Source organism: Labrus mixtus, chromosome 15, assembly GCF_963584025.1.
Source record: "Labrus mixtus chromosome 15, fLabMix1.1, whole genome shotgun sequence".
NCBI lineage: Eukaryota > Metazoa > Chordata > Actinopteri > Labriformes > Labridae > Labrus > Labrus mixtus.
The window spans coordinates 6,649,680-6,675,669 of record NC_083626.1 but is presented as its reverse complement, the minus strand read 5'-3'; the positions used below and the strand labels follow the sequence as shown (position 1 = coordinate 6,675,669).

Sequence of the window (25,990 nt, the reverse complement as noted above, 5' to 3'; positions counted from 1 at the left end):
TCTCCCAACTTTTTAAAAGCATAAGCTTTAACTTGCACTTGTCAGACATTGAAAAATAACCTTGAGTTTATAAGTTGTATAAACTTTCAGCACTATATTTTTGTTTCCTTTTGTGATGGCTTTTGTGTATTTCAGATGGCTCCGGACTATGACCACCTGACACTGATGGAGAAGGTGGAGGTGTTCGAGCACGCCGTCAACAACACGGCCGGAGATGACCTGGCCAAGCTCTTGTGGCTCAAGAGCCCCAGCTCCGAGGTGAGACGCTTGACTTGTCAATCTGACAGCACACGGGAGGATGATGGAGAGTACTTCATCCTCTCAGCATCCAGCATCATGTTTCAGTGGCTCTGGGGGTAAAAAGTTAAAAGTGGTCAGCTGTAGAAAAGATAACATACGGATCTATGGACTTACATTTTCCATGAGGCTGGAGCGGCAGACATTTTGAGAAGGGTTTCATTCACTGCACAGGAAAAGTGTTTTAGTGCATCAAGTCTTTCCTTTTTCTAATTATCGAGTTAATACAGCAGGAGAGAAATGAGCTGTTGTTTTCCCCGAAGAATCTGCTTTCTGGGTTGTGCGTCCTACTTTCAAATCACTGACTTAGCAGGACTGCACAAAGAGACCTTCAAATTGAATCCATTTTTAGGAACATTAGTACATCGTGTACCTGATGTTCTGCATGTTCAAGTGTCTGGGAATATGTTCCTAACAGCCCGCCTGAGATTTCTGTGCCATTTCCATCTCTTTATCGGCTAACGATGCTAATGCTGTGAACCAGAAGAGCTCTCGTAATGCAGATATTATACCCCATTCAGGTGTGGTTCGACAGGAGGACAAATTACACCCGCTCCCTTGCTGTGATGTCCATGGTGGGATACATCTTGGGACTGGGTGACAGGTGAGTTTCACAGCCAAAAATAATACTTTTTTTTCAAGTAGACTGTTTTAACTAAACCAGATTTGTAGTTATGATACAACACAAACATAGAGGTTATGTTTTTAATTCTTCAGGCATCCTTCCAACTTGATGTTGGACCGATTGAGCGGCAAGATCCTCCACATTGACTTTGGAGACTGCTTTGAGGTGAGATGAGATTTTATATTTCAATACACATATTATTATATATTATACTGTTTATGAACTTGACCCTCATTTAAACCTTCAACAGGTTGCTATGACCAGAGAGAAGTTCCCTGAAAAAATCCCATTCAGGCTGACGAGGATGCTGACTAATGCCATGGAGGTATGCTACTCTGCGGTATCTTAATCTGAAGTGTATATATTATAATATATGGGCAGTTTAAAAGCAGCCGCAGGGGGAGATTGGTTCAGCTTTGAAAGTCGTACACTTTGTTGCAGAAAGTTTCAACTTTTCCAAGAGTTATTCTGGTGCTACTTGTACTCCTTACATAACTTATCTTCTGGTTAACCAGGTTCCTGTCAAGGTTTCCTCTCTCTGTCTTCTGTGGGGATTTTTAAACTACAGTAACAATGAATGTTTTCCAAGTGTTCTCTGTTTTGTCAGAAGTTATGACTCCCTCTGGCTTTATTTGAAGAGCAGAAGAACTCAGCAAAGTATGAAGCAAACTAGAGAAAAAAAGATACATCAGAGGAGGTTAAAGTTGTACCCAACTGGAAAGTTTGAAATATGGTTAAGAAGCTTTTTAAAAGCACAACCTGATGATCTAATAAACCCTTAAACAGCTGATCATGCTCGTAAATACCAAATACACAGACCTCTCTTTAATGTACAAACAACAGTATGTTTAATGCTCTGATTGTGCCCCAGGTGACAGGATTGGATGGAAACTACCGGATCACGTGCCACACAGTGATGGAGGTGCTGAGGGAGCACAGGGACAGCGTCATGGCTGTGCTGGAGGCCTTCGTCTACGATCCGCTGCTCAACTGGAGGCTCATGGACAGTAAGAGTCGAATCATTCCTGTTTATGTTCCAACACATTCAGCGTGCTCTTCTAAAGGTTTCAGAAGAGAAAAACAGAAACATGTTGCCGAACCAAACAGCCCAATGCAACAATGGCAATTCCCACGAGTGTACATTTCACTTTGCACCTATTTTTCTCATCTAAAAAGTTGACTGCGTCCTATAAACCGGTGCCACCAATATACCCATTTAAAATGCTGAGACATGCTGTTATGAATGCAAGTGCAGACGCCACCCTCACCCACTGCCAACAACCTGATGCAATGAAGATCCAGGCCCAAATGAATTGTGTATTTCAAGCAGCAGCTTCACTTTGCAAAATGTGCTGGGAAACATACTGTAGCATCGCAGACCGGGCTGGTGGTGCCACTTTTTAACAGCTTTTCTTCCTCATGAGGTCATAATCATGCATCTAAAGAAAACAGTGGTATACTGTAAAGTAAATAAACATTGGAGTGCTGGTTTGATGGAAAAGTCTCCTCAACTAAAGACATTGAAGTGACGACCTGCGGAGGGCAGCGTGACTCCAGGAAAGTTGGTGGGAGGGTGTGGGTTTTTACTTTGAAGCTCTCAACATTGCTCTAGGCCGAGAGCTCAGGTAGCTAGCAGGATTGCAAACCCCACATGGACATAACAAGCGGCACTAGAAAGAGATACACAGCTGCACAGAAACTGCATGTTGTGGACTTTGCTGAGCACAAAGTCGACGTCTGGGGCGCAATTTAAAAGTGGACAGTGTGCGGGAGTTTGTCTTTGTGAATTTCAGCAAAAAGTATTCCACTTCTTTTGAGTTGGTTGTGAATGTCGGGCTTTAAATCAAATCAGATTGGGTCAAAAGAGAAAAAAAAATGTTGCCCTAGAAGTAAAATGGAAATCTATTTGACTCATGTCAGGAAGAGAAATTGACCACATGCTTACAGAGGTAGTGCAGACATGGAAAGGTTGTTGGTTACCTTCAGGAGAACGAGGTGAATTAATATGCCTGTCACGCCTTAGACTTAGACTGTCATGGCTGCCTACAACAAGACATTTTAATTCACAACAGAAGAAATCATTACATTCATTATGAATGAGGGTCGTCATTTGAACATTACATTTATTTGAAGAAATAATAATCCAGGGATTTTCTGAGGTGTTTTTAAAAAACAATATTTACTCACCATGTTTTCATACTAACTTAAAGAGACTGCAGGCTGCATTAGTTTAAAGCTTTAAAGGAGCTTACTTATTGTAAAGAGCTGTGCATTTTCCTCTTATATGTATGAATGTAGGTAACATTTTAAACATTAGACACAGTCTGTTTTTTCCTGTGTTTTTCATAAATATCAGTCTTAGCAACATGTAAAGGGGAAAAGAACTTCTGCATTTGAAAAGGTCAGAACGATTCTGCTGCTTCCTGTGTGACACACATATAAGATACAGAGTGCTAGTAGTGCTAGTATTAGGTTAGAGTAGTAATTGTCATGTCAAAAACAACTTGTTCTTACACACCTCCCCTGTTTGACCCCCAGCGAACACCAAAGGCAACAAGCGTTCCCGCACCAGGACCGACTCGTACACTGCTGGGCAGTCAGTGGGTGAGTACTAAGTACAAACTGTGGCCATAAAAGCTTCCTGTTGTCTATTCAATAATGTAAAAAAAAAATAAAAAATGTGTGTGAACCTGTTATTGTGTCGTGTCCTTGCAGAAGCACTCGAGGGAATAGACCTTGGAGAGACCACACACAAGAAACCTGGGACCACCGTGCCTGAATCCATTCACTCGTTCAGTGAGCTCCCATCTCGTTCTGTCATTCCAGAGATTACTTATTGTTGTAGACCCCTTTCGTTTTTCTCTGCTTGTTAACAATACCAAGCTCTCTAGCTGTCATAAATGATTGGTGCAACTGCTGTGCGGTTTCAAGGCAGCACTTTGATTTTCTAGAGTTGCAAAGCAACACAGAGAGGGAGAGAGGGAGGGGGGAAGTAGAGAGAGAGAGAGAGAGCACTTGAATCTGCCTTTTCTTAAGCTGATGATAGACTGTTGTGTTTTTTTTTTTTAAGTTGGAGACGGCTTGGTACAACCTGAGGCGCTCAACAAGAAAGCCATTCAGATTATCAACAGAGTGAGAGACAAACTTACAGGTAAGTAAGAAGTGCACAAGAAGCAACCTAGATTTACAAAAAAGGTCAAAACTCTAAAATAAGCAAGCAGTTTTTGTGATGCTATTTTTCCACCACAAGTTCCTCCTGATATCAGGACAAATGCTAAAGCACACAGGATAACTCGGCCTAGTGGGAGTGCGCCCTTAATGAACGTTGTCAGAAAAAAAATTTAAATAGACTTTTGATACGTAGAAGGAGAAATTCTGGTGATTTTCATCTCATGCTACACTGAATTTTCCTGTGAAGGATTAAGCGCTCTGATGCGAGTTTGTTTCCTGCAGGTCGAGACTTTTCTCACGACGAGACGCTGGATGTGCCAACGCAAGTGGAGCTCCTCATCAAGCAGGCCACATCACATGAAAACCTGTGCCAGTGCTACATCGGATGGTGAGAGCCGCAGCTTGGTCGTCTCTCTTTTGCTTCACTTGATTTTTTGCATTTCAAATGTTTTAAAGCGCCTCACAGAGTTAAAACAGAACATGAAGAGGGACGTGACATTGAGCAGAATCAAAACATTTAATTAAAAAAACATTAGCATAAATAGTGGTTGAACTAAAACAAGATGAAGTGAAAATAAAAAGTTATTTTATACAGAATGTAGAAATAATTTATATCAGCTATCTAGGCCAGCAGAAGCACATTTTCTTATAAAAACATATTGGTTTATTGTCTTGGAGTGCACCCTGGCTTTAGAGCGGTGCACTTTTGCACCGCCGTTCTCAGGGGATCATGTCCACAGTGGTCTGACTCCGACTGTACAAGAAAAAAAACAAACACTCTGCAGGATTACAAGACCACAAATATTTAGCTCCTCGTCTTCCAGAAACCTGTGCACGTGAACTAGCTTACGTCTGTGTGTAAATTACGTTGCATCGTCTGTATTGCACAAATTCATCTGCAACATGTGTTTGTGCAACTTGGACAGTGTGCAGGAGTTTGCTTATAATTATTTTATTATTATTTGCTTATAATTATTATTATAATTATTAAAACAAGAAATAACCAAATATTGGATGCCTAGGAGTTCTATATTTTTTTGTTGGCGCTGCAGCGAAACAGATGTTGATGTTGTTATCGTATCAAAGTTAAAAATTCTGTTGTCTTGATGACCCTAGTGAAGTCATCAAAAGGTCGTTAGTTGTCTTCAGGAGAACAAGGTGAATTCTGAACCCTGGCCCACCACCTCTACTGTGATACTTTCAAGCCTGCCTTTAACAAGACATTTCAATCCACAACAGTAGATTATTACATTACATGTATTATCAGCGAGGGTCATTATTTTCAGCTTTTTATCAGAAATAATTTTGAATTCAGGAAGAACAAACACAAAAAAGTGTTTTCCTTTTTTTGTTTACCGGTAGTAAGAAAAATGTTGAACTAAGGAAAACAGGACCGTCTACTGTTATTGTGATTCTCTGTGTACGTTTAATGTCCTGCTCTCTTCACTAAAACGACTTATGGCGCAGTGTGTCATCTGCATGAAGTCATGTTAATACAGCATCACTCTCAGTTAATTCTGTGAAATGATTGATGATTATGATCATGAATGTTGCTATTACACAGCCCTATCCACATACTGTAAGCAGAACAAGCATTCCTTTTTCCACATCTAAAACGTGATCACCTGTCTACACCTGATTATCACAATACTTCAGCTGGAGTGAGTCTTGAATGAATCGTTTGTTCTTGTCTTCTAGGTGTCCATTTTGGTGAAGAGTCCTCGGCCAAGGTTACATATCACTGGTAATCATGGGAGAGCACTCAACTCAGACAGCTGTCCACTGAGAAAGGTTGTTATGTCACAAAGCAGAACCTTTGAGAGTGGAGTTTGTGTTGTAGAATGATCCTTTTTATCCCGTGAGAAAGTACCTCGAGAGCTCTTTTTAACCTGAAGATCATAATTTAACTCAAACTGTTGCCATTTCTCCAAATAATGTTCTTTCTTTTAACATCATTTTTGCGCAAAGCTTTCTACAGTGGCCATATTCTTCTTATTAGTTGTGACATTTCTCACTTCACTCGCTGTTCGCTTGGAAGCCCATCAGTCTGACGCATCATTGTATATGAATGTGAACATTTTTAATAACATGGTCTACCTTTAACTAACTTAAAACGTACTTTGCAGTTTACTCACGATGAGACAGAAGTCCAAATGTATTGGATGTGATGTTTGGGAATGTGTGTGCCATTAAACCCTGTATATATACCCCATGTGACCGCACTCTTTTCTTTCTACACTGCAGGATGTTTCATGTTTCTGTACCTGCTGGAGTCTCAAATAGAAAGAGGCAAAAAGAATGCAGTATGAATGGAAGTTGTATCTTTTTGGCATCAGGCAGATTTTCTATGAAAAGACAGGCCGGTTGTTCCTTCCTTTGTTTTTCCTGAAGTGCCCACAGAGGGCACTGTGACTCCTAATAAGATCCTCCATCTTCTCAGGAAACACTAGGAGAGGATGCACTCATCAGCCGAGAGATGATCAAACCCAGACTGCATTCTTCCCCAAAATCAGACTACTTTTTTTTCTTTTATTTTTTTAAACATTCTCCCACATCGGCATACGATTGCTCGTTCTAACGCCAGCTGCTCTATATTTATCCTCCTCTTTACAGCACAGGGAGATGCAGTCATTTACAGCGAATGCGTCCGCTGACAGAAAGAAAAGCGAATCAGATGAAGCAGATTGCAGAGGCAGCAGTAGAGACAAACTGTTAATTTGGTTTCCTGTGCTGTTATCTAGTCAATGTATGGTAGCTCCTGTTTTACTCATTGCTATTCACCCTCCTATTCCTCCATTTATTTTTCCCCCTGCATTCTCCTCTGAAGGTTAATTACTTATAGATAGTTAAGGATTACGGATCAACAAAATGCAGCCCATTGATCTCTTCCCTGCCGTGCCCACCTCTGCAATGTCACACTCTTTACACACCGGGAAAGAGGCCTGGTGATTATCTGTTCATATTGATCCATTCCTCCTCTGTTTTCCCTCGCTTTTATTTCCCTTCTTCTCGCTGCCTTTACCTCTGCTCTGTCACTTTCTTTCCTCCTGCCACCAAAAGCTCATTATTGAAAATGTGACTTTTCATAGTCCATGCAACCAATGCTGTTGTTCTATCTCACTCGTCTAATTTGTTTGTATTTTTTCTGCTTCTCAAGTCTGTAGAGAGGTTCAGCAAGTCAATAGCTCAAGTTAAATAGGTTGCATTGATTTGGAGAGGGATTTAGCTGTTTACCAACTGTGGAAATGGGCTCAGGCCTCAGAAAAAAATACTTTGGGTGTCTGCATGGAGTGAGTCAATGGTGACAAATGATCTCATTGGGAGACAATGCTCCTAAATGAGAGGAGGTGAAGGGCTTGGCTGCGGAGGCAGGGGATGCAGCAGGCCACGCTCCATCAGCCTTTAAGGTTGTCACATGTAGCAGTCCGTGCCCAGCACCTTGAGCCAAGACATGAGGAATGATGGTGGGATACCGCAACACATTCACAACTATACACCCCCTCACCGCTGGGACCAGAGCCTGTTCCTGTTGCCTGTTCGTGTTTCCTCCTTCTTCGAGCTTGTATTCAACCACAAGAGCTCCCCTCTCGATGTTATTCCACTTCCTTGCACTCTCTTTAGCTTCCCTCGACCTCAAGAGATTTCATAAGTGCTCTCTCCAACTCTCACCATTTCTTGAGTGTAGTCACACAAACCAAAGCACGCTCCAAGGATGAAGAATATTCAAATTGCAAGTTTTAAGAATTCCATTTCCTTAAAGCACCATTATGCAAAAAGTGTTCATTTTTTGTTGGCGGGGGGTGGGGGATGTGGTGCACCTTCAATTTCCCAATGCAATTCTCTCGCTCTCTTCATGAGTTCAAGCCACCCTCAGATTAAACTCTTTTCTGGCATCTTGCAAAGTCACTGTCTCTTTATCTCTTCTGGGTCAACATCATCTCTGGTGGCTGTTCCATGAAGTCCATGCTGAAAATACTGAGCTAAGAAAGGTACCAGGATGAATTTGCCTTCGGGGCTTTCTGCCAGAAAGCCCTGCTGTATATCTCAGGAGATTGTACTTCTCAGACGAAGTTACACCGCGTTAGAACAGGTGTTCAGGGCGGGGATTGGGCATGAAAGAATGACTCCTACATGAGTGTTGCAAAGAGGTGGGGACAGAGAGTTAGGGGAATGTCATGCGGGAAAGGAGTCGCAGGCTGGATTCGCACTTGGAGGACTGTGGCCTCCGTACATGGGATGCACACACCAACCACTAGGCATAATTACATAAAGTCATAGTATCTTATTTTTATGAACATTGTGTTCAATGTCAGGGTAATGTTTAGTCTAATTTTGAGATGTTTGCAAAGGCAATGCTGAAATGTCCTAATTATTGGGAAATAATAAACTTAGTATCAGACAGATGAACGTGTTTGAAGTGTCTTTGCACTAGTTTTAATTTAGCTGTCGTTTAGACTTCTAAACTGTCGTTTAGACTTCTTTGTACTTGTTCTTTCAGGAACGTTTCCCATAAGACCTAGACCAAAAACAGCACAACAGAAAGAAGCGAGCCATGTGGTTTTGAGGAAAAGATAAAGCAGGAGCAGCTAACATTTTGGTGGAGTTTAAGAAAGATCTGGTGAGTGTTTTGAATTCAGGAAAACAGAAGAGTAAAGGACAAGAGTGCTAAAGAAGTGCAATACATGTTCAAGTCCATTGACCATTTACCAATGGTGACAAAAAAAAAGTGAACAGGAAGGGTTTGAATTCTAGCTGTGACATGAGAATAGTGACTCCTGTATGTTATTAACATCGACAGATTACCTTTAGGAATCCATTTAAACTTGTATTAAAGATACCAGCTCATGAAACTCACAATGAAACATTAGGTCAAAGAAGTAAGGACATGTGTCAGCCTGGAGCCGCCACCATGACTTCTGCTGTTTGTTGGCAAATGATCCAAATTAACTTCTTCACTGACGGATATTTCTCAGTTAACAATGTGTTAAAATCTGTGAAAACAAGTGGATGAAAAATTGTCTTGTGTTTTCAGGATGGTATAAAGAAACACAGGACCGTAGTGTCATCATAAACACTATCTTTGCATCAGCTTGATGGCTGGTTAAATAAGGATGTCATGAATTGTAAAGCTCTTCCCAAAATGTGTGTGATGAGGACTGAAGGAGTAGAGCTGGAGGAATAATGCTGGAGTCGTCACTTTCTGTGCAGCAAATGAAAAGGAGCTCATTACCTTTACAGGCCTGGTTAACGGTCACATCTTTAAAAAAAATACTCAATTTCAAACTTGGAAAAACTGACTTCCAATTAAAAGATTTAAGCCTCCAAGCTAAAACATCACTTGAGTTATCTTAACAAAGCTCCTTCAAAGCCACAGTAGTCATTTTGTGTTCACTGGCTGAGGACGAGTACAGAAAACAAGGCGAGGTTTTGAGGAAATTAAAAGAAACGGGATCAGGCAAGGCGACCACTAAATGAGGGACACAATTAATTTCCTCTACAGGGATCCAAGGACGATGTTGGACGACGTGCTGGTCTTTGCTTCAGCTGGACGGCTGGTCTAATTAAGGTGCCGTGAGAATGTACAGCTCTTGTAAAAGTGTGAAGCTCAGGTTTGGAGGAGAGGGAACTTTTGTGCCCTAAGTTCACTTAGAAAAGATCAGTGTTCAACTGAAGGAAACATACAGAGTGCTGGCTGGATACTCTCTCCCTCCTGACTCCCCCCCAAGAAATCCTCTGAAAGAAAACCCTCTTCAGCCTCCCGATGGTTCTAAGAGAACTTTGTGTCTCACACTACACAGCCTCCCTCCAGCTCTCTCCCTCTCTTTGGCAGGGCTAGCAGCTGTGAGAGACAGAGGCAGTGGCGATATCGATGACTAAACATAGGAGTTCGATAGCGAGCTCTGGAGTCCTTTAAAGCCGGAACCCGCAGCCAGGACTCAGGCTGTTTCTGTGCACTGTGCTGTAAAGCTGGTATCGATGAACTTGACAGCAGTTTAGCCCGTCTGAGATGTGCTGCTCTCTAAGGACGCTTCACACACGTTCTCCCGCCAGCTATACCCTTGTTTACCCCGTGTGTTGATGTTCAGCAGAGCTGGCACGTCAGAAATGTGTGTGGAAAGATTTTCTCTCTCTGTGATCATCTGTTTGATTTAAGACTGCAGACTAAGACGCTTATTTGAATGACATGATGTGTGTTGTAATTACAGTATTTGCGATGCACTGTAGACACAAATACACCTGCTCCAAGGTGGGAAAAGATGAAAATCGGGGCCATTAAAAGCTTTGTACTGGGAACTTTGCATGTGGAGGGGTCCAAATGGCATTGTGTAGTAGTCAATAGACTGAAAAATTACAGATTTAATTCCGAGCGACATCAGCTAATGGCGCACAGTATGCTCATGTTTGTGTTCTTCCAAATAACACAGAGGAACAAGAGGAGAAGGAGACACTACTGGTGAGTACATTTTCTCTTTAAATTCACTCCTAAATGTATGAAGAGTACTGAATCCTGTTAGTAGAGGCGACGCTGTCTCTACTATCTTGTTCCTAAAATTAGAAAGACTTGACAAAAAAATAATCAACCTTTTATCTAAACCTTTCTGATTTTCCACTCTGTGAATTTCTTTTTTATTGTAGCTAGAATAGAAACTTGTAATAATCAAAAGCCATATTTTGTCATTTATGTAACAATCAGGTAGTTTTGTAGACTCATTATTGGAGATATCTGTGAATAATCTGCAATGAAAATGCACTGCAGCTTTGTTCTGTGTGCCTGAGTTACTCCTCATGACCCACTAACCCCACTGTGAACTTTTTAATACAGACTCATTCTCTGGATAAAATAGCTGCTGGGATTTTTTCTTTTTCAAAAGATAGAGTCACTAGACATTTGTGTATTGTTGAGTCTTTACTTACAGTTTTTGGTTATTAAGATTTTATCAGAAAAATAAGACATTTTTCAGCTAACACACCTACTATATGCTGCATATAATAATGAGTTGAAGACAAATGCATCCGTGTTGACAGGCAGGACTCGAACACCTACAGATGTTCACCTCTGACCCTTATGTCACCTTACAGGTAAGTCATGATTGCACCACTGGTATGAGGGGGGGTGTGCTGAACAGCTTTCAGTTCTCAGGAACCTGCAGTGTGTTAAAAATCAATCTGAGAAGTTTTAACTTGTATTTGAAAATGAAGACAGAGCGTGTACGTATAAACCAAGCCATGTTTCACAGATCTTGACCAGACTTTATACCGAGAGTCAAACCCAAACATGATTCACATAAAATTGTTAAATTCAGATCAGTGCTGCTGCATTCCTGCTGACCCCTTTTTGCTGGATATCGCAGCACGTCATTCTGTATTGTTAATATTAAATCCAAAAGCAATCTTTAATGATGTATTTTCAATTCTGTTTGGAATCAAAAATAAGAAAAACATGTCTGAAAACCTGTCGGAGGCTAGCAAGCATCAGATTTTGGAGAAAGATAGAAATTGCTGAAAATACATTGTCAAAAGAGCTTTGCAAAGATCAGTGATCATAAGTTCACATTGATGCAGATAATCCAGGAAATGTGATTTTTCTAAGACTTGCAGTTAAAAAATGCCAATCAGAAAAGTTAACCTTAAAGCCCCACAATGTGGCCAATTGTTGATAGGAGGGTTTTTGTCCAAGAAGCAGGTAAGATTTCTTTTTGCCTATATGCAAGGTTTGGGAAGTGTTGTTTCTAGGACACAAGTTTTTAAATCGACCTGGAAGAAACCAACCCTACACACCAACTGTGTCCTTATTAGCATTTAAATGAAACAAACACAAAACACATCACCTCCCCAGTGATGCTCAAACACCCAGACTCATTTTACACACATGCCTATGGTTTAAAAACGGAATATTTGCAGGCAGTCTTCTTCCTCAGTGTTGAGTGTTGCTACTTTTCTTGGTGCATCACTGCCATGAACTGTGAATCCGCAGTCTGAAGTTAGAGTAACTTTACAGTTAGTTTTCACATGCTAGTGTTTTGTGCACATCCTCTTTCTTGGCCTTAGTTTGTTTTTGCTATTTGACCTTCAGGTACGCTACTTCACTTCATGCTGATGACTTAACAACCATTGTTAGGATGTAGTTCAATATCACACATATCAATGCAAGCATTCAGAGGATCAGACAAATCGACAAGAAGACCTTGTAAAGAAAATAGTTTCCACCCACCATATTCACATGTTACCCTCTTCCACTCCTGGAAGTAAATTCACTTCATAAAAATATTATGGCTGTACGGCTGTGTCAGGTTGCTTGTCTAAATGTAGAGAGTATAACAAACTGCAAACCACTAAAATTTCTGGATTGTCTACATTTATCATCCAAAAGGCAGACATGTCTTTCTCTTGTATTTGCAAACATAAACCATTAAAAATACAATATATCATATTTTAAACCATTGAACACACCCTCTGGAATTAAAAAAACCTTTATCATTTTCTCAAACATTAGCCACATTGAACACAGCAGTATGCTATAAGAACAAAAGTTGGGCTTCCCAACCTGGAAACTGTTGCTGTGAATAGTATAGAAGATGTGGGGCGGCTGTGGCTCATTTGGTAGAGTCGTCGCCCTTTAACCGGAAGGTAAAACCTGTTAAAACCTGTTTTAATGCTTCGGTTGTGGTGTATGAATGGATTAGTGTTGTACTTACTCTATGATGTACATCGCTTTGGATAAAAGCGTCTGCTAAGTGAATTGTAAGATAAGATCACTAGAGGGTGTCAGAGTATACATTCAAGGTAAAATAAAAACACCTCACACCTGTGAGCTACCCTTGTCAAACATTTAATGTTAGCGTTCGGCCACTTCCTAGCTAACAATTCTGTCCGATCTATTATAAGAAAGTTGAAACCAAATCTTACAATCATCACATTTTTTTTTTTTTTTTTGCTTACATTTGCCTTTTTCATGCCTCCACATAAACAGGATAGCCGATAGAGTAGGAAATCAGGGAGAGAGAGAGAGAGAGTGGGGAAAGGAGCTGCAGTTGTGACCCAAACCCAGGCCACCGGCCCTGAAGACCACGGCCTCCATACAAGGGGCACGACCCAACCACCGGGCCATCAGCGACCCTGATCCCCACATTTTCTGAGGTATTGTGTTACACTTTCAAACTGTTATGGTAGATAATAAGTGGCAAAAATGCTAACATTGACTGTTGTCTTACTGTAGCTAATGGGTAATCAAGCTTGTTGTTTTACCTTTAAATATGACCCGTCATCTCCCCAGATTAACAACAACTGTTCAGTTGCTGATCAATCTGGAAGATGTGAATAGGTGACAATCTGTCAGTCTCTATGGTTTATAGCTAAAACTGGAAATCCAACTGAAAACAGCACTATGGCATTGTTATTTTAGAGCACTTAACGTTAAACAGAGTTTAAGAGGGAAATTTGCTGCCGTGTGAATGTGGCGGTTAAAGGTTTCCTTTGGTTCCACTGATGATGGCACCTCTCTGTCGTCAAAAATGTTCTCCAACCAGCATTTTCCACCAGTTGAACCCGAACCCCCCCAGTAATATTTGGTGGGTCAAGGGGAGGTAAAGGTTTTGAACATGAGCTTAGAGCTTTGACAGCTGATGTTAAATAGAGAGAGGGCAGGGCTGTGTGGCTGATAATATTATTCCAAACCTGATGCAGTTATCTGACCTTAACTTTGTATTTGCTTCACCTGAGCTGTTCAGCAGCTTGTGGTACAGAGCAGGAGGGGGGGTCGCCTGCGGTTGTGTGCGACAGCTCCCAGGTGTGACTTTATGGGCCCAATGTGCTCAGAGAGGTTGCATGCTCAGCACAATCCTTCCCTGGATGAATAAAGATTGTTAAAACGTTGTTTGTCTCACTGCTCACTGCAGATGCAGTTGCAGCGCCGGTCGCTGCGACTGACGCTATTCAGTTTGACATTTCTATTACATTTGGGCTTTATTGGATTGCAGAGAGAGATAGGAGACAGATGCCTTCACTGACACTTCTCGAACACATTTTCACACACCGTCTGAAAAGTAAAACTCAGCAGATAAGCCTCGGATCAGATCAGAAAGCTCTGCGACGATAATTCAACCCTACAGTAAGCGCACATTTCCAGCTTAACTAATCATTGACTTTCACTATGATGGTCCTTAAACATGTGCCTGTGTGTGTGTGCGTTCTTCAGGCAGGTTCCTATCGTCTTATTTTCCTAATTTTCAGGCACAATGAACAGAATCATCAAAAACTACTGTGCTGTGCATGAGATTTGGTTCATTTTTATAACCAAGACCTTGAAAAATGCCTCACAAATTTTTAAACCATTAGATTTATAGTCTTAAAAGCTCCCCAAAAAATGTAATTACTGCATATTTTTCCTTTTTTTCTCAGTTGATTGCAAGTGTTGATGTGCAGAGATTATAGTCCATAATTGCTTCCTTTCTTCATCCTGCTAGAAGCATCTATTAGAGAAAATCTGTTAGACAGAAGTGGTTGCACCTGATCAGCAGGCAGTGGACTCTGGTACACTGCAGCGTTCCAATGATGCTATTAATGGCCGTCATGTGTGCCAAGAAAGCACTGCCCACACCATTACACTCTGTCTACCAGCCTGAACCTTTGACACACAGCCACCAGCCTGCTACAACATAAATTGAGGTTTGTTGAGCCGGGAAAAAAACATTTTCCTTCATCAGGAATCCAGTTTATTAACAAGGGTAGTTTCACTTTCACTGGTGCACTCATGGAGGGAGGGGGCTCTGCTCTCCATTTAAATGATTGAACCAACAGAGAGTGACATGTTGACATTAATGTGAGCTTGGTTTTGAAAAAGGTGGTGTTGGGAGCTTGCTGATGTAGGTACTTCTTGTAGGTGCTGCAGTGTCCTTTGACAGTGGGCAGTGGTGGAGCTGGAGTTATATACTAACTCACCTCAGAAGAGTGAAAATAAGGATTATAGAGACCCAGGTACCAGGCTCTAAATATGTATATTTATATGTGTCGATTGTAATTGGTTCCCGTTTGTTGCTTGCCTTTCAAGGAAATGCAGTTTTTTTTTTAGCACTTGTGCATTTGCTTTTTTGTAGCCACTTAGGTGTCCGTTTGTTGGCTACATGAGTTTGTGGCAGAAAAGCTACAAAGAGGAGAGGAGCTGTACTGAGAGCTGTAATCCTGAAGCCAATAGAGGCTAACCTCTGCTGTGTTAGAGCCCTCACTTGGAACATTTATTTTGTCACTATTTAAAACAATACGAGTTCAAGTGTTACATTTAAACCATTAAGCGTGAATTTTGATTTCACTTGTCTGAATGGAATTGGGGCTATTGTAACCGTGTCCTAACCTTCTGATCAGCACTCTGCTCATCATGAAACAGCTTCCTCCTCTTCCTCCTTTTTTAAGGTAGCACGCCTCCAGCTGCCAAGTTCAGGAGAGGTGTGATGGGTTTATTATTTACAGACGTCCCTCTGCATGCCAGCATCGCTCTGAGCTGTTAGTTCGGCCTTCCTGGTGCTTTGAACAAGTCTCTGGTCATCCCCTGACCCGTTTCACAGACGAGGTGTTTTCTCCCACAGAGCTGCCAGTGTGTGCATGCTTGTTTGTTCTCACCATTTTCTGAAGACGTGTGAATATCTCAGGGGGGGCCTCTCTGACAGGCACCAACTAAACCAGGCAACATGCACGCACTGTGATCACATGTCTTGTCCATGTGTGGTCAGATAGAAGCTGTCTGCATGCTTCACTGTATGTATTAAATTGCAGCCGTGTGACTGGCTGTGTGGAGGCAGTTGAGATTAACATGAACAATCTGCATCTCGCTCAGATTATTAGTGGCCACTCTGCAGTAGGGGAGACTGGGGATGGTTGCAACACTTGTTTCATTTAAATACATTACTATGACAGGAAGAATAATGGTTTTCAATTTTACAATCTTTTTTAAACATGTGTTATTGAATACATACATGCATTTATTCAAGAAATACATGTTGGTGCATTTCCAAAAGATCCTTCAAAAATATGTAATTGCAGAAACTGGTTGTGTCTTTTCAGATCTACTGAGCATGTGCAGTGCAGTATGAGAGCCATCTGTCTAGCATGTTTCTGATTGGAGAGGTAAAACCTGTTGCAACCATACCTCGTGGTTCCCATCCTCAGTCTAAAGCAGTGGGTATATTAGTTGTATTAAAGCTCAGGTTGGATGCAGGCTACCTCAGAAAAAGCCTTCAGGTCTGATTGTTGAATTGCCCCGAGCCCTTCAGAGCCATGTACCCAATCATTCAGACTAAGTAACTTGTTGACATGGAACTGTCCTCCAGCTGTCTGGGCGGGCCATCCTCTTGTCTCCCTGCTCAGATTTACTCACCGGGGGGGAATAGCTATTACATCTCCTGTTATTATTTGCCATAAAAATGCACTGAATGGCGACCAACTCTGAGATGCTATAAAAAGCAGCGGGGTGTGAGATGGCGTCTGCACGTCATCAATCAGACACAGTGGTGAAACATTGGACCTCTCCACCGGCTAGTGGAAATTGATTTTTCTGTAAGTCTCAACGATTAGGGTGTGAAAGGGGGAGTGAGGGGGGATGGGGATGGGAGGAGGAGTGGGATGAGATGGGATGGCGTTCAGTGAGAAAATGGAGGTAGAGCTAATGTTTGCAAGAGAAGTTCATAACAGTTGCACTGCCCTTTTGCTCTTTTTTCTAGACTCTTAAATCATGGTGGACTTGCTGCAGGGGGTTTCTGCAAGCTGTTGCAATCAGTGTTTGACAAAAGCAGGACTCTCTGCTCAGCTTGAAATGTGAACTAAAACATTCAGTACCAAAGGTTGAAGTCAATGAATAGACTGTTTGCAAAGCACACATTTATGTCCCTGCAAGAAAAGCAAAGGTGTAATTAACAACCTTAATAAAGGACTCCATTCCAGTATGCGGTCACATTTCCAGTGATCTGGTACTCTGCATGCTGGATCACCGACATGACTTACTAGAACACCATGTTACAGCTGTTATTTTACTGCCATGAGAAGTAGCTAACAAGCAGTTAACGTGAAAAGAAAATGTCTCTTTGGTTGAGCAAAGGCACACAAAACGTGTTGAATAGGCAAAGAATCAACATCGTGCTGTGGTTAAACACTGCTGCATCAGCAATATGTGAATGTGTGAAGACTTTACATAGCAGCCTCTGACATCAGTGTGTGAATGTGGTGAATCTGACATGCAGTGGAAAATGCAATTTGAGTAGTAAGAAGGGTAGAAAAGCGCTATACAAGTTCAAGTCGATTTATATCCACATATACACAGCAGTGATCAATGGACTCTGGACCAATTTCTACACACAGGGGTAAGGAAGTTGGAACCCCATTCTTGGTTTTCCACCATGTCTATACTGACTCCCATGTGTACACAATCATAAACATAATGTATAGACAGCTCTCTGTACTTTCATCCATAGAGGCATACATTTACAAAGCACACAAGTGGTTGGTTTGTGTCATCCGAGCACTCTTCAAATGCTTCTAGTGGCGCTGAGGGGCTCTCGGAAAGAGGAACTTTTTTATTGTGTCGGGGGAATTCTTGAGGGCACTTTTCCACATTTTTAAACGCTTAAATAAAAATGGCAGAAAGTCAATATATAATCCACTGAATGCTTGAATAAGAGGTACCAATGGACCCCACCAATGGATTTTTGAATGAAATGTATCGTACAGCACAAGCCTCCTCTTTTAAAATCCTTTGTTAACCTCATCCGTTTCTTTCTCTGTTTTCTATAAATTTAACTTGAATATCTTAGGGCAAAGAACTCTTGGCTGAACAGAAAAAACAGTTTGAATGTATCACTTAAGGCTCTGATAGCGAGGATATATAACTTTTTTCCTGACTTTAATGGGCCAAATGATGCACTTAGCTGTAACATTAGCATATTTTTGCCTCCCTCAGCCTTTTCCAGTCACATTTCACCAGAGGGCTTTGTAAACATTTTTGATCGTCCACCATTTTCCTCCAGAAGACATAAATCCTGGAGAAGGAGAAATGAGGGGATATATAAAGGAAACTTAAAACCCTCTTTTGTGTAATTCAGCTGTCCAAGAATCCTCAGGCCTTGAGCGTTGTTGTCCGTGAGCCAAAATAGATCTGCACACACACACATATATCCACGGGCACACAATGAGGAGAAGTGTAACTGTGTCCAGACCATCCAGTTCCCTTGCCTAATCTTGAATTCATTCACCATGCATCATCCATACACATAACTGCTCTGTAAGCTATGATTCAGTGCACTATTCTTATCATAACCCAGGCGCGGTGATGTTCTGAGGCATGCTGGTGCAGTGACCCCCCTCGCCTGTGTCTCCAATAAGCATAACCATATCTGACAGGGCCAGAGCTATTGAAGGAGGGGAGATTCTCGCCTCTGTTAGATAGCTTTCCAGCCTTCTGTTCTCTTGGCATATTTCCAATGGCGCTTTCCAGTCTAAACCTCCTCCCCTTTCTTCTTCTCCTTCTTGAAATATAACACATTTACTTTTGCATATTGTGTGCTCAAGGGTTCTCTTTTACCCCCCCTCTCACTTGCATGCCGGGGCATTTAGCATCAACAGGCAGATGAGTAAACAATAACTCCTCCAGGAACTCCACACAAGAACGGGCTGAGGCCGGCAGAGATGAGAGGAGATATGGAGTCATACCGTGAACCAAATGGATGTGTGTTATAGGATATAAGCCCACTAATTATTCTCGGCATTCCTGTGTGAATACTTAGGAATGCTGGGAGGGTTGGCTTCAGGAGCCACACATATACACACAAACACACACACACTTGAATGAATTTCATTTACTTGCCACACACTGCCTTTTTTTTTGAGTCGATCTTGTGTCTACAGAAATAATGTGCATGCGCCCATTATCTCAAGAAGGGGCCGCCGGAGCGTGAGGGGCATCTTTCGCCTGACTGACTTTCATTTACAAAGTGGCGATGTTACTTTTGTGTGGGGAAATGAGATAGCACTGCAGCAGACAGTGGGCTACATTATCCCGAGCCCGGGTGCACATCCTGCTCTCTTTCTCTCTTTTTTTTCCCGCCTTTATCAGCTGCGTTTTCTCACATTGTTCATCAGCCCCCGAGACACAAAAAAGCCTCGTCTCCTAGGATCAATTAGTCACTTCCAGGGAGTTGTTGAGCGGAGAGAGGGAGCTGAAAAGACAAAAGCCACGGCCATGTTGGCGTCGCGGCGAGGTGATAAAGTGACACGGTCTTCCTTCCAGGCCATTAACGTGACAAGCCGTTCTTGTCCAGGGGAAGGTGGACCTGACAGCAGAGTGGTGCCCCGCCAGGACATGAAGAGAGCAGCTTTATTTGACACAATATTCCCCCCTTTGCATCTTTGCTTCCTACTATCTCTCCAGCAGTTTTCATTCAGTCGGTCTGCTCTCTCTCTTTTTTTTAACACTGCAACTCTGTCCTCTCCCCGGAGCTTTTTTTCCTCCTTCCTCAATCTCTCCCTCCATCCCCCTCACTTTCTTAAAAGCTGTCTCTTTCTAAAGCTCCAAAGTCCTCCCCTCAACCTTCCAAATTTCCCTTCTTTCATCTATGACTCTGCCTCAGCCTCATTTCCCTCCCTCTAGTCTTTCCCTTTTTTTTTTTTTTTTTTACATCTCTCTATCATTGAGTATCACCCATCTCATGTCTTTGTATCGTGTCCACCTTTTTCCCTCCAGCTCTAACTCATCTGCTCACTCTCTTCTCAAGGAAATGGAAGGTGACACGGGAAATGCAAGGGAAGGAAAAAAGAAAACAGTGAGCTGGCACAGGGAGTCACAGCAGGACGCAGGCCCAACAAAACACAGGAGGGTAAACAGGAACTATTTTTAGGATGCTGTCGACTGTCCTTATGTAGAAAGAAGCAGTGTGGTTTCTGTGTGTGACTGTAAAATCAAAATATCAGAGGAGCAGAAACATTATGGTGGGGGTGTTAATGAGACATGGGGCGGATTGGATGAAGGGGTGCTCTGCTGGAGGCCAATTATCCATCATGTATACTTGTATATCAGGTGGTACGACCTGTTCTGAAGCTCCACTGAAGTTGGAGTCATGTGTCCCCTGGTTGCATTTATGTGCACACCTAAGAGTTTGTTGAGGACAGTTTTATATTTGTCAGGTTTTTGAGGGTATGTTGGATGTGTCTATTAAGAAGTAATGTTACATTTAAAGGCAGAATGTGAAACATTTTACACATAAATACAGCAGAAATCAAGTATATCTTCTGTAAATATCTCTCTAAGTCATGATTGTGTATAATGATTGAGAAGTGTGAGACCCGCTGGCTGTGCAGGCTCCTCCCCTTATGTATGAAAGCTGTTTTAGTCAAGGAATAGAGAAAATTAGAATTACATACTCATTCTATACTCATTCTTATTTGGATGCCACCTAAGCGTTTTTAGATTATGATCATTCTGTGTCAATTTACATGCAATGTGAAGCTACCAGCTAATTAAAGAGCGCTAACATTAGCCTGCTAACACAACAATGCAGGACACAAGCAATTGAAGCTCAGGCCAAGGACAATTTTGTCGGCCACTTGCGCTAAACTCCTTCATGTGTACACGAGGGGAGGGGGGTTGGAGGTGTGTTTCTGGAGGAGAGTAGAGGCTTCAGTATGGCCGAACAGCAGTTTGTTTTGGTTTCATGCTGGTGCTCAAGAGCGACATCTCCTGGAACAGAAAGTTGCACATTCTTCCTTTTAGAAACCATAATGTAAAGAAAATGTATATAATGACTACTGGAAATCAATTTCACCCTGGAGAGGGAGTGAAAACAATCATAAACAAAAACATCCATGAAACATACCTGAAAGATTATTGATTTATCTGCACACAGTAACACCAAGGACCTTGAAGAGGAATTCAGTTTCCTATACTCTGCTTGAAGATCACCTGTGTTGTTCTGAGATGACAGAAGAAACTGAGAAGAAGTACCAACTAGATGAGCGTGCAGCGCGTGCAGATCCTCACTACTGTTGTTGACACTTTGGAGGTGAGTTTGTCATCTCCCTGCAAGCCTCCGTGACTTAAGGTTACCCATAACACCCTTCTTTGCATATGTGTGCGTGTAACTACACCGATGCATAATTCCAGTTTTAACGGGACAGCTAAGGCCTCCGGTCACTAACTGAATTCATTGAAATGAGGGACTACACCAGAAGAGGTTTGAGCGTGTTTATAACATTTACTGCAAATGACTGATGATTTTACATTTGGTGTTGGGCTTGTTAAGTTGGAAATTATAATAAATTACTCATTTCGTGCTTGTCACATCTCTTTCAGGTACCCCTCACTGAGTGCGCACAGCAGCACTGCAGTCACGCTCTCACGGGGAAGTGTCAGGGTTCATGGACCCCCCCAGCGCTGAACAGAACAAGGTACAACTCAAATATCAGCTTAATAGTTGCTAGCCTCCTCCCTTCACCTCCAGCACCAGATTGGTGATTTCAAAATATCATGGACACTGTTACTAAAAACTGTCATGTTACACTATACAGCATTACATTGTTGTCCAAAAACGCTTAAAGCACAATCTACCGTTTAAGAAATGCTACGGATTGACAATAGAAGTACTCTGTGTGTTGTTTTAAGTGTCACTGACTTCCATTCATTTATTGCATCTCCAATAGATAAAACTCAGGCTTCATCCTGGGCTCTGTCCCTGCTGTTGTTTCTTCATTGTGCCGCTGTGTTGTCTTTTTGCTATCATAATGTATTCATGTGAAACTTAAACTCGGACCATGTTTTCACACATTCAGGGCTTGTGTCTACTAACAATTATTTTTGCACTGGCAGCACCCACGACCTCAATTTCAGAGTGCTTTAAACGCTACTGTTGCTAGGTTACTAAAGTTGAACTTCCATTACCAATGAGTCTGTTTTAAAATATGCTTTTATTCTAGCAAATTTCACAAAGAAATGTAAAAACAATGAAAAAGGAACCCTGTCCTGGCGCAAGCAGCAGCTCCAGACCTGGTAACTGTACCCTCCAAAGACTAGGTCCAGGTGCTTGAGATAAATTGTGCATGTAGAAGGATTAATTTCTCCTCCGACATCATTGTTGTCTATGTCAATATCAGAAGTCCCACCAATGCAGCATTTTGAGTGGTCAGTGAGGAGAAGTTCAATTTTATTTGTATAGCACATTTAATAAAAACGTAATAAACAAACACAAGACAAACTCAGTAAAAATATAACAAATAGATTCAGAAACACATTTTAAATCCAAAACACAATTATTAAAGGAGCCTTCAGCATCCCATACAACACATACATATATACACCTGTTCCTACTAGAGGGCACACAGGGACCATATCATAGACTGTAAATATTAGTGGACGAAGCATGAGTGCCTAACTTTCAGTCAACCTAACGACAGGCTGAGAGCTGGAGCTGAGGCGGGTTTTAAGCCACTTCATGAACCGTTACATCGCGTCCACCTGTCAATCATGTCAGCTACACACCTAGCTATGGATAACAAGTATCATTTTTAAAATCTTATTTTTTTATTTTTAAAAATTCACCCCCGTACAGTGTGTGCCAGTGATGACAATAACTAATCAGACCTAGGTTAGTTTTTTGGAAACATGTTTATTTCTGCTGTAAACAGCTTAAAATTTCTCATTATTTAATTATTATTATTATTTAATTCTAAAGAGCCACAGGCTGGACTCGAACCAGGGCCGCCTGCTTGGAAGACTATAGCATCCATGCATGGGGCACGCGCCCTAACCACTGTGCCACCAGTGCCTCTTAATTCTTTTTTTTACATAAACTTTTTTTAAATGTGGGATAAACCGAAGCACTCGGAGTAAACCCAATCCTCCCCTGTAGTGAGCCTGCAGGTTTAACTCCCAGCAGTGTACTCAGGCCCTGAACTAGCACCATGCTGCTGAGAGTTTAAGCAGCAGAAAGGTTTTAATGCCGACCCTCTGCTTGGTCACCAGGTACCTTTTCAGGGTGTTGATAATGTAGGTGATGACAGATTGATGCTGATGCAGCATTTCTATCCAGAGCACCCCTGCACCAATGTCCTTGCAGAGATCTTTGTTAACTTTTTTAAAAAGTTCTGTCATGTTTGCCGGGGTCAAATCAGCTGAGATGTTTGAGCCCTTCATCTCTTTCCAGAGCAGCTCAGTCATATGCGCGATGGCTGATTTGCAGGCGTCACTAGAGTGACCTTTCAGAAATGTTTTAACGATTTCCTTCACCAGCCCCGTCACCAAAACCTCACAGGAGACTTTATCCAACATGTTTTTGTCTTTCACATTCCATAATTCTTGCTGTTCTAATCCATTCACAGCAGAGATATCCTCTGCCTGTTCCTCCAGGATCGACTTGACAGCTTTCTTGGTCTCATACAAGGTGCTGTCTCTGGAAAGAACAGATCCTGAGGAAGTTCTGCTCTGACTGCTCCCCCCAGTCAGCTCCTCCTCATGTGGTGTCACTGTTTTCTCCTTTGTTGTTCTACTTCCACGCTCTCTTCTAAATTTGGTCATCGTTCTTGAAAATCTTTTTACAATTATTAGGACATTCGCTGCGATTTTCTTTAGCCGGTTTGTTAATTTCTTGGAGGCAGAGGGTTCGTCCCTCTCACTGACACGCTTCGTATTAACTCTGTCTGTAACCTCTTTAGCTACAAGATTGGTCACCTCGTCTGTGCTCTGGCAACAAATGACTTTTTTGACACGCATCACCTTCGCAAGGGCCAGTAAAACCGAATTGCCCAGACACCGGTGCACCTGGTCTTCGGTGACACTCTTAGATTTGTTCAATCCAGAGCTTTTGTATGAATGAGGAGTACTTTGTCGGGAGTTCCTCCTCTCCATTGCTTCATATATGTGTCTGGCTATAACATTAATTATATCCACACACATGGCCGTTATGATATCGTTGATCTTCTTGTCATGAAACCCGTTCTCCAGACTGACCCACTGGTCCCGAGTGAACTTTTCCAGGAACATGACGATGACAGGACGGAGTGTTTCTGAATCGACCGCTGGAAACATTTGATTCAGCTTCTGTTGGCTGTTTGGGCTCTGCATTGTGGCTGTTATTAGTATAAGATAATAACGTAATGAGTAGCTGTAAATGTGACTGTAACTAAACTAGCTTAGCCTTCCTCGAATCATTGTCTGTCCTCCTCAGATGCTGTGATGTAGAATCAGAATCTATGTTCACTGGCTTCACTATAAACTCTGTTCTAGAATGTCACCTTGATCTTTTGATGACATCACTGATCTAATTCAAACTGAAAAAAATACATTAAATGAAGATGTTTGTTTTCAAAACATTCTCCTCACAGAGTTGCTGTGATTGGCTAGTTAGCTGCTAGTTTTAAAAAACAACAATAACAAATCAGGACACTGTCAGATAAGCATTTGATAAAAGGAACATTTTATGTGAATATTTTTAGTGACATGCAATGATCAAACTTTGTTATTTTATCATAATTTTTAATGTTTAATAATGTTTCATATTGAAGCTTTAACTACATCAAGTTTACTTATCCGACCTCGGATCAGCGGAAGAAAATGAATGGATGGATTTGAGGGGTCGTTGACAAAAGCTTGCACCACTTACGTCACCTTCCCCCAGGTCAGACAAAAACAGGCAGGATTTAAATACTTTTTACTACTACTCAATATCGAGATTCTGTGAAAATGTATCTGCTCTTCATACCCATATCCAGAGATTTTCAGCTGAAAAAGCTCGTCTGGGAGTTAAATAATAAATTGATATATTGTTGGTTTTTAAATGTGACTACTATTTGAGTATTTTCAGATCACAACCAGCTAGATAGTTTCACTAATGGTAATTACACACATCAAAAAATAGCTCCTTGTTAACATTTCCGTGTGAAGTCAGGGTGAGCTGATGTGTGAATGCAGCAGGAAATATTTAGGATAATTCCCCACCAGTGAGCAGGCAGGGATGAAGATCAATCAATGTTTAATTGTATCGCTCCTATTTAAAACACATTTTATCTCAAAACAATTTACAAAAGAGCAGGTCTAGATACTCTTTGTTATACTATTTCCACACATTTATCCATCATGAGCACAGCACTATGCAACATTTAGCAAAGGATGTTTGTATCATACTACTGATTGGCAACTGGTGTGATCTTTGTGCATGATGTAAAGCTGCTTCATTCTTTTCTTCTGCTCACCAGTATGTCTTAACACATTTTTCACAACTCACTTGTAGATGCTGTGAATACGCCCAATTCCACATAGCATTGATACGGGGCAAAAACTCTCATCAAAGCACTGGACCCTTTTGTATCATTCCTCATTTCCTAGCCATGCTTTTTACGTCATGTCCTGCCCCCCTACTCCTGTCAGACATGGAAAGTCTCCCGCTGTTAGGTGCATGTAGGGACAGGTAATTCAGGAAGATTTTAGGGGCAGACTGTCCAGAACTTTTCAGAAGGGCATTTGTGAAAAAGCCTTTACAAAAAGTAAGATCACACCATTCATGCAGTTCAGACACATTTTGTTCAAACGCCCTCACAATAACTGTATTAAACCCCCATCAAAAGAAAGAGCTGAGAGATGTTATCACAAAGAGCATACAAACAGCAAACATTGAAAGTCTTCTAAACACACTGGCAATGTTCTTTGGACATTTCCTTGTCCTTTTCAGTGAACTTGTCTTCTTCATCTGATGACAAAACTGACAATACTTCATTTATTCTGCTCATAAATAATGTCCTCAGAGCAGAAAAACCCCTGCAAGAACACCATTCAAACTGTGGGTTTTGGACCATAAACAGTAATTTTGCCCACTGAATTGTGTTTGAGCATCTGAAACTGTTTGATGTAATGATGTGTATCCATCATTCCCTTTC

General features: G+C 41.6%; 2 protein-coding genes across 3 annotated transcripts in view; one reads left to right on the top strand and one right to left on the bottom strand.

Moving 5' to 3' along the window:
• Window positions 1-6,300, top strand: part of mtor (mechanistic target of rapamycin kinase) — a 91,147-nt gene extending 84,847 nt beyond the window's left edge. For both annotated transcript variants that reach the window (XM_061058540.1, XM_061058538.1), the window contains 10 exons: window positions 136-258; window positions 819-901; window positions 1,015-1,087; window positions 1,173-1,247; window positions 1,794-1,929; window positions 3,461-3,526; window positions 3,638-3,718; window positions 3,993-4,073; window positions 4,376-4,481; window positions 5,792-6,300. In XM_061058540.1, coding sequence (XP_060914523.1) covers window positions 136-258; window positions 819-901; window positions 1,015-1,087; window positions 1,173-1,247; window positions 1,794-1,929; window positions 3,461-3,526; window positions 3,638-3,718; window positions 3,993-4,073; window positions 4,376-4,481; window positions 5,792-5,807 — 840 coding nt within the window. In that variant the 3' untranslated portion in view covers window positions 5,808-6,300. The remainder of the gene's footprint in view (window positions 1-135; window positions 259-818; window positions 902-1,014; window positions 1,088-1,172; window positions 1,248-1,793; window positions 1,930-3,460; window positions 3,527-3,637; window positions 3,719-3,992; window positions 4,074-4,375; window positions 4,482-5,791) is intronic.
• slc66a1 (solute carrier family 66 member 1) overlaps window positions 1-25,990 on the bottom strand; it is a 514,023-nt gene that overhangs the window by 291,963 nt on the left and 196,070 nt on the right. The gene's annotated exons all lie outside the window — the stretch shown is intronic.